General features: G+C 43.2%; 1 protein-coding gene across 1 annotated transcript in view; it reads right to left on the reverse strand.

Annotated features, from left to right (window-relative positions):
• Window positions 1–17,705, reverse strand: part of CMIP (c-Maf inducing protein) — a gene marked incomplete at its 3' end in the record, with an annotated part of 164,606 nt that overhangs the window by 43,164 nt on the left and 103,737 nt on the right. Inside the window, exons 2-3 of the mRNA XM_081346806.1 lie at window positions 17,412–17,537; window positions 4,765–4,815 (exon numbers count right to left, since the gene is read on the reverse strand). Of these exons, the coding sequence (XP_081202932.1) occupies window positions 4,765–4,815; window positions 17,412–17,537 (177 nt within the window). The remainder of the gene's footprint in view (window positions 1–4,764; window positions 4,816–17,411; window positions 17,538–17,705) is intronic.

Below are 17,705 nucleotides of genomic sequence, written 5' to 3' on the forward strand. Positions count from 1 at the left end.
AGAAGATCATAGAATATAGAATCATAAGGATGGAAGGGACCTTGGAGGTCTTCTAGTCCAACCTTCTGCTCGAGGCAAGAGACCTTATACCAGCCCAGTTAATTTCTGAAAACCTCCAGTGATGGAGCATCCACAACTCTAAGAGACAAGCTATTCTGCTGATTGATTATTCTCACTGTCAGAAAACTTCTCCTTAATTCTAGTTTGGATGAGTTTCCATCCATTAATTCATGTCCTGCCCTCTGGTGCCTTAATGAGTAAGTCGGTTCCCCTCTTGTCCATGACAGCCCACCAAGTCCTGGAAGATGGCTATCATGTCACCCCTAATCTTTCTCTACCATAGGTGTTCTGTACCAGCCTGCTACCGGCCCTGCAGAAAAGGCAGGGACAACCCCTTTACAAACGGCAAGAGGCTGGAACTAAGCCTGCCAAATTTATTAACATAAAACAGAGCAAAACAAGACACCAACCATGAAACAGGAGCTATTCAAGCGGTTGCCTTCAGCAAACCAGCCCTCCCATGCATTCCCCTTTTATACAGTTCAGGGCGTGGCTTCTCTCTGCCTCCTTCCGAGGTGCCCCATTGCCTTCCTCTGTTTACTCCTGATTGACTGCTTCCTGCGTCGGGCGTCCTTGAACAGGGCCAGCTGTGGGTCATCTTCATCCACGCTGTCAGGCTCACACAGATGGGTCTCCGTGGTGACCAAGTGGGAGGGGCCTGGCTGAGGGCTCTCATCAGCAAGATCTTCAACCCCCTCAGCAAGGTCTTCAACACCCCCCTCCTCCTCCTCTGAGTCGTCCGACCCAACTGCCGAACCCACAGGCTGACCCTGAATCACAACAATAGGATAGACACACTTAGATCCCTCAACTGTTCATCATAAATTTAGCCTCCAAACCTTTCATCATTTTTGCTGCTCTTCTCTGCACACTTTCTAGGATCTCAGCAGCCTTTTTGTATCGTGGTGACCAGAACCGAAGGCAATATTCTATCTTGCCCCAGCTTACAAACAGTTCTTTCTTGCAGGGATAACAGTATTTTGGATCTATCCAAAGGATCACATCCAAAGAAAGAGATTGCCAGCGATATATGATTTCTGCACGTAGAAAGCCACAGAAATGGGACAAAACAGAACAGGTATCCTTGTGATGGGTAAATCCAAAGAGACAGAATTGCCTTTCTTAATTGCAACTGCATCCATGGGCCAATTTTACAATGCATAATAATTCTCTCCTCAATGTTCAAGAGACATTTCCAGCTCTCCACCATTTTCTCTCAGAGTAATTCAGTTTTTAAAGGGAGGAACGAGGCTGTTCAGAAGAATTAAAGAGCACAGACAGAACTTCTGCCATTCCTACATCACTGGTCCAAGAGCTGCCGTCTTAAGCACCCTCTCTGGAAACGCTCAACTAGTGTCCTAAATAAGGATTTACGATGCTGTTATAAAACCCCACCTCCAAAGCACTGCCAGATTCTATCCCAGGTAAACAGCTTAACATTAAGCAGACACTCAGACGGGAGGAGAGGCAAAAAAAATGAAAGAGTCACAAGAACAAATCCTTGAAAGCAAGGCAACAGCAACCTACAGAACATAGTAGATAAAAGCAAAACAGGAGTGCCCACCTATATACACTTTCAGAGCATATGAGGTGCCATTCAGGGAAATGGCTACGATAACAATAGCAATAGCACTTAGGTTTATACACCTCCCCTTAGTGCTTTACGGGAAACATTTGAGTGGTTTACAGAGTTCAGCCTATTGCCCCCAACAATCTGGCTGCTCATTTTTTTTAAAATCCCATTTATATCCCGCCCTTCTCCGAAGACTCAGGGCGGCTTACAATTTAAGCACAGATCAATGTGCTTATCAATAGCCTTCATTCTATGTATATGCCTGCTTATTAGGGCTTTCGCCCCCCCCCCCAAAGTGGCATTATTACAAAGTCAGCTTATTGCCCCCAACAATCTGGGTCCTCATTTTACCTACCTCGGAAGGATGGAAGGCTGAGTCAACCTTGAGCCTGGTGGGACTCGAACCTGCACTAATTGCAGGCAGTTGGTGTTACTTAAGGAGGCATTTGACCAACTTCAGAAGAATGCAAGGCTGAGCCAACCTTGAGCCGGTCAGCATCAAACTGCTGGCAGCGAGCAGTGAGTTAGCCTGCAAAACTGCATTCTAACCACTGCGTAGGAAGGAAGGAAGGAAGGAAGGAAGGAAGGAAGGAAGGAAGGAAGGAAGGAAGGAAGGAAGGGCATCTAGTCTTATACACCACTTCACAGTGCTTTTCAGCCCTCTCTAAGAGGTTTACAGAGTCAGCCTTTTGCTCCCCAACAATCTGGCTCCTCATTTGACTGACCTCAGAAGGATGGGAGGGTGAGTCAACCTTGAGCCAGTCAGGAGCGAACTGCTGGCAGTGGACAGAATCAGCCTGCAATATTGCATTCCAGCCACTGCACCACCAAGGAAGGAAGGAAGGAAGGGAGGGAGGGAGGGAGGGAGGGAGGGCAGGCAATAGCAATAGCATCTAGACTTATACACCACTTCACAGTGCTTTTCAGCCTTCTCTAAGAGGTTTACAGAATCAGCCTTTTGCCCCCCAACAATCTGGGTCCTCATTTGACCAATCTTGGAAGGATGCAAGGCTGAGCCAACCTTGAGCCCCGACAGGATCGAACTCCAGGCTGTGGGCATAGTCAGCCTGCAATACTGCATTCCAACCACTGCACCCCCAGTGGTTAGGAGGCCTTTTAATTTCTACTTTCCCCAAACATCTCACTGATATAAAAACAATTCACTGATTTCTTGGTTCTTTAAACAGAGGAGAGCACGGATTTTCACCAAGTCTTCTATCCTCATACAGGTAGTCCTTGACTCACCAATTGTTTAGTCACCGTTCAAAAATTGAAAGAAAAAAAAATGACTTATGACCATCATTCACACTTATGACCGTTGCAACATCTAATGGTCACATGATCAAAATCTAGATGCTTGGCAACTGACTCGTATTTATGACGGTTGCAGTGCCCTGGGGTCACGCGATCCCCTTTTGCGACCTTCTAACGAATAAAGTCAATGGGGAAGCCAGACTTGTCAATTAACCGGGTTACTAATTTTAACAGCTGCAGTGATTCAAGAAAGGTCGTAAAATGGGGCAAAACTCACAACTGTTAATTAACTGTTTATTGCTGTTAAGATTAACTGTTAATTTTGGGCTCAGTTGTGGTCATAAGCCGAGAACTATCTGTACTAGGCGACTTTTATTTGAAAAATACACACATGGACTCCTGTCATACAGGCAGTCCTCAATTGCAACCTTTTGTTTAGCGATGGTTCAAGGTTACAATGGCATTGGAAAAAAGTGCCTTACGACCAGATGTCACACTTATGACCGTTGCCGCATCCCCACAGCCAACTGTTCAAAATTGGCAACTGGCTTGCATTTCGTACAACTTCTGTGTCCTGGGATCAAGCGATCACCGTCTGCACTTGCCCAGCTGATTTCCAACCAATGGGGGGGAGCCAGAATCGCTTAATGACTAGGTCAGGGGTGTCAAACTCAATTTCATTGAGGGCCGCATCAGCATTGCAGTCGCCCTCAGGGGGCCAGGTGGGTATGGCCTGGGTGGGCGTGGCCTACTGGGTGGGCGTGGCTAGTGTGTGTATGGCCTACTGGGTGGGCGTGGCCAGCTCTACATCCTTCACATCAAGGGTGCCTATGGGGGCCTGGGCAGGAGTGGGACAGATCTGAGGGTCTCTGGCAGGAGGAGGGTCTCTGGGCCAGGGCCAAGGCAGTGGGGGCCGTTCCCTCACTGTTTCCAGGATGGCTTTGTGGGCTGCATGAAACCACTTTACGGGCCGGATCTGGCCCCCGGGCCTTGTGTTTGACATGTCTGGACTAGGTGATTCCATTAACAACTGCACGGATCGTTCACCTCACCATCAAGCAATAAAGGTCATAAAGCTGGATGGGATTCTCTTAACAACTGCCTTGCTTAGCAATGGAAATTCTGGTCTCGATTGTGGTCATAAACTGAGGACCACCTGTACTTTTTTTTGGAAGGTCTCTCCTTCCACAAAAGGGCAGAAGACTCACGCTCAGGAATGCCTGTCCATTTTTTTTTTTACATTTCTATGAACAACGCAAAACATCATTTTGAAGTTCCACATTAAACAAGATCTGGATCAGTCCAGCCTGGTTATTGGTAGTTATTACAACCAGCAAAACATAGTTCTTCTCCCAAGAACTCTAGCCTTTATTTAGACTCACAGTTAGTCATAATGGAAAGAGTCTATCTTGACAGTCATTTAATGTTGTTGTTATTATTTCTTTATTTTTGCAGGAAACACGTCGTTTTTCTCAGGCTGAAGTTCAGGCTTGAGTTTTTTGTGCCAAATGCCGGTGGGAACAACTCCCCCCCCCCACCCCCCAGAAAAGGAGTCCAGAAGGAACTTTAATTCAATCTTACTGAACTCCGTTTACATTTAAGGGTGGAAACCAGATTTAATTCCGCTCCCTTTAAAACTGAATTGAAAAGAAATCAAAGGAATATAGTTAATGGGGTTGTTTCCCACATATTGAACGCTTTCCAAGGCGGTGGCAAATTTTCAGTTTTCCTAGCCTCTGACCATCTCCTCCCCGGCATGTTACTTTGAGTGAAACTGAAGAGCAATAATCTATTGATTTACAGGGTGACCACACTAAGTGCACGGATTGTTTTCTTCTTCCGGTGATTGTAGCAAAAACACACATAAACAGACTTACCTTCCACTGCAAGGAATGAAACCACTGATCTCTGAGATAACTGTTTGCAGCCTGCAATATTAATGAGAGAGGGGAAAAAAATAAACACAAGGGTTCGATTTTGCTAACCCACCATTAAAGCAAAATGCCAATCAATAACTTGCAGGACTTTGCAGCTTTGAAAGGTCCCTGTCATTTCATTTGATGCTGTTAAGTTAGCATGCTGATTTCCAGGCTGCACTCCATAAGCTTCCACAGACACACACCCCCGTTCCCCCCACCCCAATAAAGAACAGGCTTCTTTATAGAGGTATTAACGTAAGGTATATTTTTATTTTGTATTTATTTGTATCCCTTTATTATTTTTAAAAATAACTCAAGTTGGCGGATGTGTCCAACACAAAGTCTTCTTCCTATTTTCCTCACAATAACAACCCTGTGAGGTGGATTGGGTCACCCATCTGGCTTTCCTGGCTAAAGCGGGACTAGAACTCCCAGGCTCCTGGTGATTGGCCCAAAGTCACCCATCTGGCTTTCCTGCCTAAGGCGGGACTAGAACTCCCAGGCTCCTGGTGATTGGCCCAAAGTCACCCATCTGGCTTTCCTGCCTAAGGCGGGACTAGAACTCATTGTCTCCTGGTGAGTGGCCCAAAGTCACCCAGCCAGCTTTCATGGCTAAGGTGGTGCTAGAACTCATCTCTCATTTCTAGCCTGGTGCCTTAACCATTACACCAGCTGGGTCCTATATTGTTGATTGTGGCCCCTTCATACTACAACTCACCAGCTTTTGCTGACATTATATAAAGAACGGTTGCTGGAATTGGATATGTCTAGTTTAATGAAGAGAAGGACGAGGGGGGATATGATGGCAGTTCCAATATCTCAGGGGCTGCCCCAAAGAGGAAGTCAAGCTATTCTCCAAAGCACCTGAGGGCAGGACAAGAAGCAATGGATGGAAACTAATCAAGGAGAGAAGCAACCTGGAACTAAGGAGAAACTTCCTGACAGTTAGAACAATTAACCAGTGGAACAACCTGCCTCCAGAGGCTGTGAATGCTCCAACACTGGAAGTTTTTAAGAAGAGACTGGACAGCCATTTTTCTGAAATGGTATAGGGTTTCCTGCCTGAGCAGGGGGTTGGACTAGATGACCTCCAAGGTCCCTTCCAACTCTGTTATTCTATTCTATTCTATTCTATTCTATTCTATTCTATTCTATTCTATTCTATTCTATTCTATTCTATTCTATTCTATTCTATTCACCTTGGAGCTGTATTTCAACTGCAGCAGGCTGGGTGGGAAATTTTGGGAACTGAAGTCCACCCATCTTAAAGTTGCCAAGGTTGAAAAATACTAGTTTAGAGAACCATGAAGAATGATTTAGACAGAAAATAAATTACAACAAAGAGCCTCACAGTCTTCGGTGCTACAACGCCTTTTCCAGAACCCATTTAAAACAATCTTAGGTTCAACATTCATAAAAAAGAGATTGTTTTTGCTTTGGTGGAAAGGGAATGGACATTTGTTTAATGGGCCCTGCAAAGTCTTTCTTTGTCATCTTATGTTTCCAGCGTTTAAATTTTTGAAAACAGATAGATCTGTTCTATCGACAATTTTGTGCACAAAATCTGTGACGGTCTTTTCCTTGACTACAAATGAAGCAACCGTTTGCGAAAAGAGAGGAAAGAATTAAAAGTGCCCAAACCAATTGTTTTATAAAATCTGGAGATACTATGGACAGGAAATTTGGAAAAAAACACCGCATCACTCGCATAGATTTGTAATTTAATCCAGAAATGGCAGCTTAATTTGAAAGAAAGAAAACACTGAAAGATAGGAACTACAATCAGAAAATATCTACTACAAGTCATTCTTGACTTACGAACACAACTGAGCCCAAACTTTATGTTGCTAAGTGAGACAGCTGTTAAGTGAGTTTTGCCTCATGTTACGACTTTTCTCGCCACGGTTGTTAAGTGAATCTGGCTTCCCCATTGACTTTGCTCCTCAGAAGGTCACAAAAGGGGATCACGTGACCCCGGGACACTGCGACCGTCATAAATGTGAGTCATTTGCCAAGTATCCGAATTTTGATCAGGTGACCTTGGGGATACTGCAATGTTTGTAAGTGTGAAAAATGTTCATAAGTCACTTTTTTCAGTGCCATTGTATCTTTGAACAGTCAGTAAATGGACTGCTGTACGTTGAGGACTACCTGTGTATGTAAAGGTAAAGGTTCCCCCTCACATGCGTGCTAGTCGTTTCCGACTCTAGGGGCCGGTGCTCGTCTCCGTTTCAAAGCCAAAGAGCCAGCGCTTGTCCGAGGACGTCTCCGTGGTCATGTGGCCGGCATGACTTGATGCCAAAGGCACACGGAGCGCTGTTTCCTTCCCACCATAGTGGTCGCTATTTTTCTACTTGCATTTTTACATGCTTTCGAACTGCTAGGTTGGCAGAAGCCGGGACGAGTAACAGGCGCTCACTTTGCTATGCGGCACTTGGGATTCGACCCGCCAAACTGCCGACCTTCTGATTGACAAGCTCAGCGTCCTAACCCACTGAGCCACCTGTGTTATGTACATGGGGATAAAACTAGAATTTAAGATAGCAGGATATTCCCAATAATAGGGTTTGTTTATTTGTGAATGAGCTTACCCACAAGTATATACCATAATACTTTTTGGAAGTACCAAGCATAATCATAGATTAAAAACCCATCTGTGGATACGTAGACCCTTTTATTAACTAAGTAGCCTGAAAAATGCAATAAGCCAACCCTTGAAATTTTTCAATTTTAATTTTCACAAGTGGCTTATCCAGGTGTGACATATTTTTCCTGTTACTTTGATTAAAAATTCAAGGGTTGGCTTATCTGTAAATGGGCTTATCCATGAGTATAAACAGTAGATAAAAAAGAGAGCTATGTTTGCATTTACGAAACTTTTGAAAATTCACCTGCAATTGTACAATATAAGTTCACAGAGTCAGAATGGCTTATTTAGGCCCTTTCAATCCTTTGCTCAGTGCATGAATCTCAATCAAAGGCAGCCTCTCTTTGAGCTTATCCAGGGGGGGGAAATATCATTATATCATTCATTGCATTGCAAAAACTGTTTTTACGGCTGGAATTTTCCTCTCTGCATTCATTTGAATTCTGCCTTTTCGTAACTTCACCCTATTATTCTCAGTAAACTTTACCCTGGATTTTCCTTGAAATGCTTCTGTTACAGTAAGAATGAAAGTAAATGGCTATGCTTACACACAAAAATATGATGGGTCACATGTTATCTAACACCATTGTTATAGTTATCAAGTTTGTTTTTTCCTTTTCAGTACACCTAATTGCCAGGAATAGCTTTCAAAATGCAGGGAACACACTACGGGGCCAAATTTAGACCATGGTCAAAATTAGAACTTGGCCAACTTTTGCAATTTTCCAGAGAAAAAAACTAACTTGCTCTGAATGTTTGTTTGTTTTTCTTCTGAACACCCCTTAAGCAAGATTTAAGTGGAATACAACCCATAATTTAATTTTCTCCTGCCTCAATTATCATCACGATCATTCACTTTGTTTTTCAGGTGTCTAAAATGCTTTGTTATTTCATTTTGCAATTCTCCCAATGCCTCGTTAGCCTCATATTGTCTCTCCTAACCTCGATGCCTCTAATGTATTACTCATTAGCAGCCTTCTCCAATTTCTGGGAGCAAGTTCTCATATCTAGAACATATCCTGACTGGGTGATTCTGTTGTATATAGGAAAAATGTACACCCCCATGTATATATTCGATGTTCTCACTATCTCAGACACTTTCCTACAGTACATTTCTACTTCTCTGCATAATGTGTACACCATATATGGCTTAGAATTACATAGTCTGTCGTGGCATGATTTAAGCTTCATCTATTAAATAAACAAAACAAGGCGGCTTTATACGTCATGTTAAGCCATAAAACCAATGAAGACTTGGTTCTGGAGGGTAGCAAATATATATAAACCATGGTTTTCCAAAATGTAATGGTTGAGTTGGCAGAAGAAAAGTTACACCTGGTGGGACAGCACGGGGTGAAAACGTCTACAGATCTTTGCAGTTGGCATCCTTGAGCCAGGGATAACATTTATGAGCATGGGGCTAAGAGATGTGACTTATTTATTAGATAGGGCTATAGGTAGTCCTTGACTTATAACCATTCATTTAGTGACCGGTCAAAGTTAGAACGACACTGGAAAAAGTGACTTGTGACCATTTTTCACGCTTACGACTGTTGCAGTATCCCGATGGTCACGTGATCAACATTAAGATGCTCGGCAACTCATATATTTATGATGGTTGCAGTGTCCTGAAGTCATATGACTGCCTTTTGTGGCCTGAAAAACAAAGGCAACGGGGAAGCCAGATTCAGTTAATGACCATGTTACTAACTTCACAATGATTCACTTAACAACTAGGGGAAGAAAGATGGTAAAATGGAACAAAGCTCACCTAACAAATGTCTCACTTAGCAATGGAAATTTTGGGTTCACTTAAAAAGGTAGAATAGTTGCCACTGGAAAAGGCTACTCTTCGTTCACTGTAAGTTGAAATGCAAACTAGAAGTCACAAATGCCTTACCGTTTGATTTCCTGAAATACTACCATTTACCATGCTGCTGTTGGTTCATTTGTACATTTTGATGGGCATGTACAGAAAAGGTGGATTGTGGAGACAGAGAGAGAAGAGGGAGAGAGGAGAAAGGAGAGAGAGGAGAGAGAGAGAGAGAGAGAGAAAGGAGAGAGAGAGAGAGAGAGAGAGAGAGGAGAGAAAGAGAGAGCGGGAGAGGAGGGAGAGAGAAATGGAACACACCCATCTATTATCATGTTTTCTATTTCAAGTCAACAACTTTACTACAAAGCAAAAAAATTTGCCCATTGACATTTTTAAATATGTAACCGCTTCTTCTCTCCTAGTACAAGAAGAAAAATTGATCGATTTCTTTGAATTTGTATGCTCCTCACCTCCCAACGGACTCCACGGCTTAGCACTGTGGAGCTCACATTCACGAGATTTATGCTATTTTTTTATTTATTTAAAGCAGGTATACAATCGCTCATCTCACTGCAATAAGCTGGGTGGGTATTCAAGAGTAAAGGCAAAAAAACAAACAAAAAAAATTAAATTAGACTGGCAATCCTCATAGCCAATGTCCGGGGTCAAAAAGAATCATACCAAAGGAAAACAGCAATAAAAACCAATCAACTAGCACAGCTTGCTCAACCTCCTGGCCCAAACGTCTGGAGAAACACCTTTAGCATTTTGTGAAAGGCTAACAGAGTTGGGGTCATCTGGTTCTCTGGAAAGATGCTGATCTGTAGGGAAGGAGCTGTGCCAGAGGCGGCTCCATCTGGGTCCAACAAGATGACTCTGGCACCTCACAGGGGTAGGCAACCTTGGCTCTTTGATGACTCGTGGACTTCAACTCCCAGAATTCCTGAGCCAGCCATGCTGAGGGGAAAGGGAGAGGTTTCCAAGCTGAGCCATGCTGGCTCAGGAATTCTGGGAGTTGAAGTCCACGAGTCATCAAAGAGCCAAGGTTGCCTACCCCTCTCCCAGGAGGACATAATCAACAAAAGACAACGGATCTAAAACACAAGAGGCTGATCTCATAACTCCAAGGATTTTGCCTGCTCCATCAGGGCCAACAAGTTCAGAGTCTTCTGAAGCAATTTGGGCAAGGCCATGCCTCAGGTAACTCCGCAAGAGCCATGCAGTATAGAATCCAGAAGAGATGCCCAGAAGAGTCCTCACAGCAGGACCTCCAACTGGCTCTCTGAAGATGCAGTAAGGATGGAAAAATCAACTTTGTTGCCCTGAGGAAAGCTCTTGACCATATCTAGTCAAGTCCACTTTTTGTTTTCCTCCAGCAGTGCTCTTCTGGACCAGGGGTAGGCAACCATGCTGACTGAGGAATTCTGGGAGTTGAAGTCCACAAATCACAAAAGAGCCAAGGTTGTCTACCGCTGGGTCTAGACAAACCAGGCAAAACATGAGCAGATGAACTAGTTCTACTTTATTGCAAGGCTACTTTAACAGAATCTTGCAAGTCGGAAGGTACAAATGTTTAACCACCCAATTAGGGAGGGTCCTTCCTCAGTTTCTTCCTTGGACAAGGGGGGGGCACGGGGGCTCCTGCCCCTCTTCTCTGAAAGTTTCCTAGGCAGCATCTTTTCCCTTATTTTCCATTACGAAGCATTTCTTATGATGCTCCATCACCCAGAAACCCTTTTGATAACCAAGGGGCCCTCTGGGGTACGTATACATAATAGTCTGCATAGGTGCAATCTGATTCAAGGATGTCATTGCCCTCTCATTCCAAGCTGCAGTGAATGCCTGAGTCAAACCAGGTGCCAGGTAGCCCTAAACCCCCTCTGAAATCCAACGAGGTCCATTTGGTACCTGAGGCGAACCAATCAAGTAAGTCATATTTTGTAGGAGAAGAAGAGGCAGAGCTGGGGGCAGAGTCAAGAGAGGACTCAGCCTAGAATCATTGCATGCCCACAAACGTTCTGTTGACTCTTCTCTAGCACCAACTTATTGCTGACCATTAGTTGATGAGATTCTTGTGTATAGGTTTTAGCAATAAATGTTCTTAACTGGAACTTCATGTAGGATCCTGATTCTATGCGCCCGACTTTCTTCCCCATAGTGGAGCAGAGTTATCAGAGAATGTCAAAGCCAACATGGACAAGTCCCTGACAAGATTAGGGTAACATCCCCAACTCCACATCACATTGGCACTGCTGCAAAATACATTCTAAGTCCCCCCCGAAAATTAAGGGACCTCTGCCCTCAGTACTCACAATCTTGCAAATTAAGACCTCATTTTTAATTCCTCTGTTTCCAATTCATTTTGTTTTTTCCCAAAGACAAACTAGAATTGCTGGGTGTTTTTATTTTAAGTCAAAGAAATCTCAGCTTTCTATCAAATCTTTGCCCGGGAGGAAAAAAAAGTGATATGCTACTGAAAACTAAGATTTTCAGACTATCACCTTTATTTTACTGCAGAGAGAGAAGAAAAGCAGCCACCTTCACTGTGTAACGTACTTTGTGCAATTACATTCTTTATTGTGTCACGACTTTAAATACAGTTTTTTTCCATCGGGATTCCCCTGGTGGCTGGCTTCTATTTCAGTGCTCGTCAAGCACTGGAATTGCATCCAACCGCATCTGCCTTCTAAGAGCACCTCTCCAGCCCATCGCACATCAGGAGTCCCAACGCAAACAGCTCCAGCTAAAAGTGCATAGGAGCAATGGGGTTGGGGCTTGGCTGGTGTCTGCCTTGCTCTATAACTGCAAGGAAGGTCCAAGATAAATAATCAGGGTAACCTGGAATCCATTCAAATTCTGTTATCGGGCTGATGAAACAATATTATGACCTCAGTTCTTCAAGTGGGAAAACATTCAGGCAAAGCTGCCCTCATCAAATTCCCATTTCTCACAAACGCTCTTAATTTGCTCTCGGAATAACAGCATATATGTGTGTGTGTGTGTGTGTATGTATGTATGTGTGTGTGTGTGTGTGTGTGTGTGTGTGTGTGTGTATTAGGGCCCTCTGCTGCAGATAAACATCTACTAGGCCTGCCAAAGCTCTTTGAAACATAGCCAGGAGCTCGGACTTGTTTCACTAATTTTTTTTTCCAGCACAAACAATCCCCATCCATATTTTGAGATGGTTTTTTTTTCCTTAATCATGCTTGGAAGTAAAAGCAAGAAGGCAAAGAAATAAGGATTCAAAAGCGTGGATCGTTATGTGCAGTCCAAATGTTTTATAGCTTAGGTTTTTTCCAGAAAGCGTATCTAAAAATAACACTCCCCCCCACTGTGATATTAGCGTGATGCCGATACATCTGGGAAGGTGCCAGTTGCAGGATTTGGGGTGGGAAACAGGATTAAAATTGTTTTTGATTGCCTTGGTGTGTGACATATGCCAGGAAGTAGATGGGGTCAGTGCAGTTTAGTTCTTTTGAATCTCTCTGTGACTTCTGATGCCACTTATCATGGATCTCCTAGATCACTCAGAGCAGGGGTCCCCAACCCCCAGTCTGTGGACTGGTACCGGGCCACGGCATGCCAGCAAACGGGCCGCACAAACAAGCAAAGCCCCATCCACGGGATGCAGGCAGCACACAAAACCACGCCCCCTCCGGTCCACGAAAAAACCTATCTCCACAGAATCGATCCCTGGTGTCCAAAAGGTTGGGGACCTCTGACTCAGAGGATCTGGACCACAAGGCCCTTCCTATGTTTGTTTGTTTGTTGAAGCTTTTCTTTTGTTGCTCTTGTTGCTCATTTCAATTGCCTGGATCTGGGATATCTCAGATCTTCCTACTCCTACTCAGGTAGTCCTTGACCACAAGTGAACTCGAAATTTCTGTCGCTAAGCGAGACAGTTGTTAAGTGAACTCTGACCTATTTTACCACAGTTGTTCAATGAATCACGGCTGTTGTTCAGTTAGCAACACGGTTGTTAAGTGAATCTGGCATCCTTGTTGACTTTGCTTGTCAAAAGTTCGCCAAAGGGGATCCCAGGACACTGCAACCGTCCTGAATACCTGCCAGCTGCCAAGCGAACAAATTTTGATCACGTGTCCATGGTCAACGGTCGTAAGTTTGAAAAATTGGTCTTAGATCACTTTTTCCAGTGCAGTTGTAACTTCAAACGGTCGTTAAATGAATTGTTGTAAGTCAAGGACTACCTGTATATGATATAGTGATAGATGTACTGATATTAAAGTATTGGAGAGTTTCTTCAAAGCTGGTGAGACTTTTGAATGTTAATTAGTTCATTAATAGGGCAGGGGAGCTTAGATGAATGAATGAATGAATGAATGAATGAATGAATGAATGAACCTTTATTATCAAAGTACAACATGTGTACAGTGAGATTGGCTGAACCTCCCTTCGTGCCCCCCCAACCACAACTCACAGTGACAACAAACCCACCATCTTGTTACACCATGTGAGCTAACTGCACAACACACCGGCCTCGCAAGTCAATCATACATAGAGTTATTTCCTGTTCAAGAACCTGACAGCCCATGGATAGAAGCTGTTCTTCAGCCTGTTGGTACGGCTGGCTAAACTCCTGTATCTCCTACCTGATGGTAGGAGGGTAAAGAGGTACTGACCAGGGTGTGAGTCGTCCCTGAGAATTTTCCTCAGTCTTCCAAGGCAGCGGGCCCTGGCGAGGTCATCCAGTGGCGTCAGGCTCCCAAAACCAAGAAAGACACACTGTGACTCTTCCAAGCAGGTTACTTTATCGTGTCTCACCTACGGACTGAATCTTGCCAAACTAAAATCGGATCCTTGGACCATAAAACACATACTCTGGGAACTGTTGGGGAGGAGCCTTCTTCACCCTCTTTCTTTCACACAGTCTAACCTGCGATGTCTTTTACTCCTCTGGAATTGATGCTCTCCATCCTAGAAATCCGAGCTACACTGCATCACACAAGCTGAAACCACTAATGTCAGACGTGCTGGTCAGTGGGAAACCAAACTCTAGGTTAGGGTTCAGCCTGGTGTTTTTTTTTGGTTGTTGTTGTTGTTTTGATGAAGTTGTCCTTTTCATGAGAGGGCAGATCTGCTATTTGGGAAATGTTGCTTAACCCTCAACTGTCTCTGGACGTAGCAACAGCGGCAAGGAGTGCTTGTGTGTTACGGAATGCCATCCACTGCAACGGTTCCTGACTTGGCCGGATCCGACATGATTGCATTGCAATGTTCTCTGTGCAAAGCTATAAGGGTTGAAGATTGTAAGCTTCAACTGACAGAAGATTTAGCAATTTAGCTGCTATCAAAGACATGATCTCAAGACCTTATTGTGCTCACCTTGAAAGATTTGCATTGGCTACTAGATGCTTTCTGTACATTATTCAAGCAGCTGGTTCTAAATTTTGAAGTCTCAAAGAGCATGATAATTTTAAGGATCCAGGGAACTGTCTTTTTTATTATGGATCCTTTGAGATCTAAGGATGGGGCTCCTAAAAGTGCCCTGTACTTTCAGAGACCTGTTGATCAGGTACAAGCTCTCTCTCCCCCCTCCCTCTCTCCCCCTCTCACTCTCCTCTCCCCCTCTCTTTCCCCCCTCTCTCCCTCTCTCCCTGTATTACACCACTGTTAAGAGAATTAAGAGATTTTAAAACATTTTCTGCCACGAACTGAACACTGATATGCATAATTTAACCATGTCTCTGTTTAATTTATGGGGATGGGCGTGGTTGCTGCTGATGGCCTTGATCCCTTAGGAAAAATGGAGAAAAACATCTAATTAATCAATAACAACACTGGAAACCCACTTCCTTGATCGCTAGGTAGATGAGTGATAGGAAGGAGAGAAGCTTTCAGCGCTACCCATTTGTGTGTGTTTTGCCATTCAGTGCAACCTGTGTTTGCTCAGGAAGAAGCAAATGATTGCGGTGCTCTCCTTGAAGCTTGTTGAAAAGTAGCCATGCATAAAAACACAGCTGGGACTTTCATATGGAAAGATCTCTGGTTGTTGCAGAAGCAACATACCAGTCCCTAGGATTAACCTTCCCCATCAATGTGAACCTCAGGAGACAATGGTAGCATTCTGAAAACCCTTCTGCATTAAAGAAAACAGGTTTGAGCCGGGGAAGGCAAGATGAGGTAAGAATCTGGCAAATAACAAGATTAATAGAATAACAGAGTTGGAAAGGACCAAGGAGGTCATCTAGTCCAACCCCCTGCTCAAGCAGGCAACTCTATACCATTTCAGACAAACGGTCATCCAATCTCTTCTTAAAAACCTCCAGTGTTGGAGCACCCACAACTTCTGAAGGCAAGTCCTTCCACCGGTTAATTGTCCTCACTGTCGGGAAATTTCTCCTTAGTTCTAGATTGGTTCTTGATTAGTTTCCATCCGTTGCTTCTTGTCTTGTCCTCTGGTGCTTTGGAGAATAAGTCAACCCTCTCTTCTCTTTCACAGCTCTTCAAGTCCTGGAAGACTGCTATCATGTCATCCCTAGTCCTTCTCTTTGTTAGGCTAAAAACAACCAGTTCCCTTCATTTGTTCATCGTATGCTTTAGCCTCCAGACCCTCTATAATCTTCTTTCCTTTCCTCTGCACTCTTTCTACAACAATTTTTGCATCGTGGCGACCAAAACTGGATGCATTATTCCAAGTGTGGCCTCACTGGTGCAGAGTAAAGTGGTCCTAACACTTCAAGTGACTGTGATAATATCTGTCTGTTGATGCAACCTGTATTGGCTTGACGCTGAAATCTATTATCAAATAATAGAGTTAATTCTCCCCATTATACATTACAGTTGGACTTGAGCAAGAAGCACAAAGTCCAAAAGCTGTTTGGAGATAAAAACAAAATTATGTTCTTTTTTCACTTTAATCAAAGCAGTCGATTTATCCATCTCGGCTAATTCCATCAATAATTAAACCTTGATTTGGACTTTTGCTGATTAGATAGGTTTGTTGTTATAGAAACGGCTGGCATCCCACCAGGCTCAAGGTTGACTCAGCCTTCCATCCTTCCGAGGTAGGTAAAATGAGGACCCAGATTGTTGGGGGCAATAAGCTGACTTTGTAATGATGCCGCTTGGGGGGGGGGGGCGCGAAAGCCCTAATAAGCAGGCATATACATAGAATGAAGGCTACTGCTAAGCACATTGGTTTGTGCTTCTTAGATTGTAAGCCGCCCTGAGTCTTCGGAGAAGGGCGGGATATAAATGGGAATATATATATATATATATATATATATATATATATATATATATATATATATATATATATATATATATATATATATATATATATATATATATATATATATACATACATACATATATATATATATATATATATATATATATATATATATATATATATATATATACATATATATATATATATATATATATATATATATATATATATATATATATATATATATATATATATATATATATATATATATATATATATATATATATATATACGGTATATAATATAAAAGTAAAAAGTTGAGGTTTTATGTCACTACCTTATTCTACTGCACCAAAAGGAATCAGAAGTCAATGCCTTTTCTTCTTCTTTTCCTTTTTCCCCTACACTTTTTTTCTCTTCCCCTTTCCCTCCCTTAAAAAGGTAAAGGTAAAGGTTCCCCCGCACATGCGTGCTAGTCGTTTCCGACTTTAGGTGCCAGTGCTCATCTCCGTTTCAAAGCTGAAGAGCCAGCGCTTGTCCGAGGACGTCTCCGTGGTCACGTGGCCGGCATGACTAGACGCCAAAGGCGCACGGAACGCTGTTACCTTCCCACCATAGTGGTCCCTATTTTTCTACTTGCATTTTTACATGCTTTCGAACTGCTAGGTGGGCAGAAGCTGGGACGAGTAACAGGCGCTCACTCTGCTACGCGGCACTCGGGATTCGACCCGCCAAACTGCCGACCTTCTAATCGACAAGCTCAGCGTCCTAACCCACTCAGCGTCCTTACCCACTGAGCCTCCCTTATTTCCCCTTTATTTTCATTTGTATTGTATTTCTGCATTTTGTATGTTGATGAACTAATAAAATATTGAATCAAAAAAGGGACCTGAGCGAAGAGACAAATGGGAAAGATTCAACAGTAAGAAAATTTTCAGTTGTGTTTACCATACCTGCAACAAGACTGTGCCTCCAGGGATTGTGAGTTGTAAACAATACTTTGGGGCATTTTCCCAAGACAGCAACTGAATATCTTCAATTGAACTGTAGGAAATGGAGTTTTCCATGTACCCAGTGGGCTGCAAGAAAAAAAAAACAGGGGGGGGGAAATGTGATTCAACTTCACACTTTTTTTTAATGAAACTAACAAGGATTTGTAATAATGTTTATTAAGTCAAAACTTAAAAATATACAGCCTGAAGTCTATGGAGATTCTCAGTCATCCAGGCCATAGTTATCCCAAAGGT

This window comes from Vipera berus (genome assembly GCF_964194415.1).
Source record: "Vipera berus genome assembly, contig: HAP1_SCAFFOLD_53, whole genome shotgun sequence".
In the NCBI taxonomy this organism is placed as follows: Eukaryota; Metazoa; Chordata; class Lepidosauria; order Squamata; family Viperidae; genus Vipera; species Vipera berus.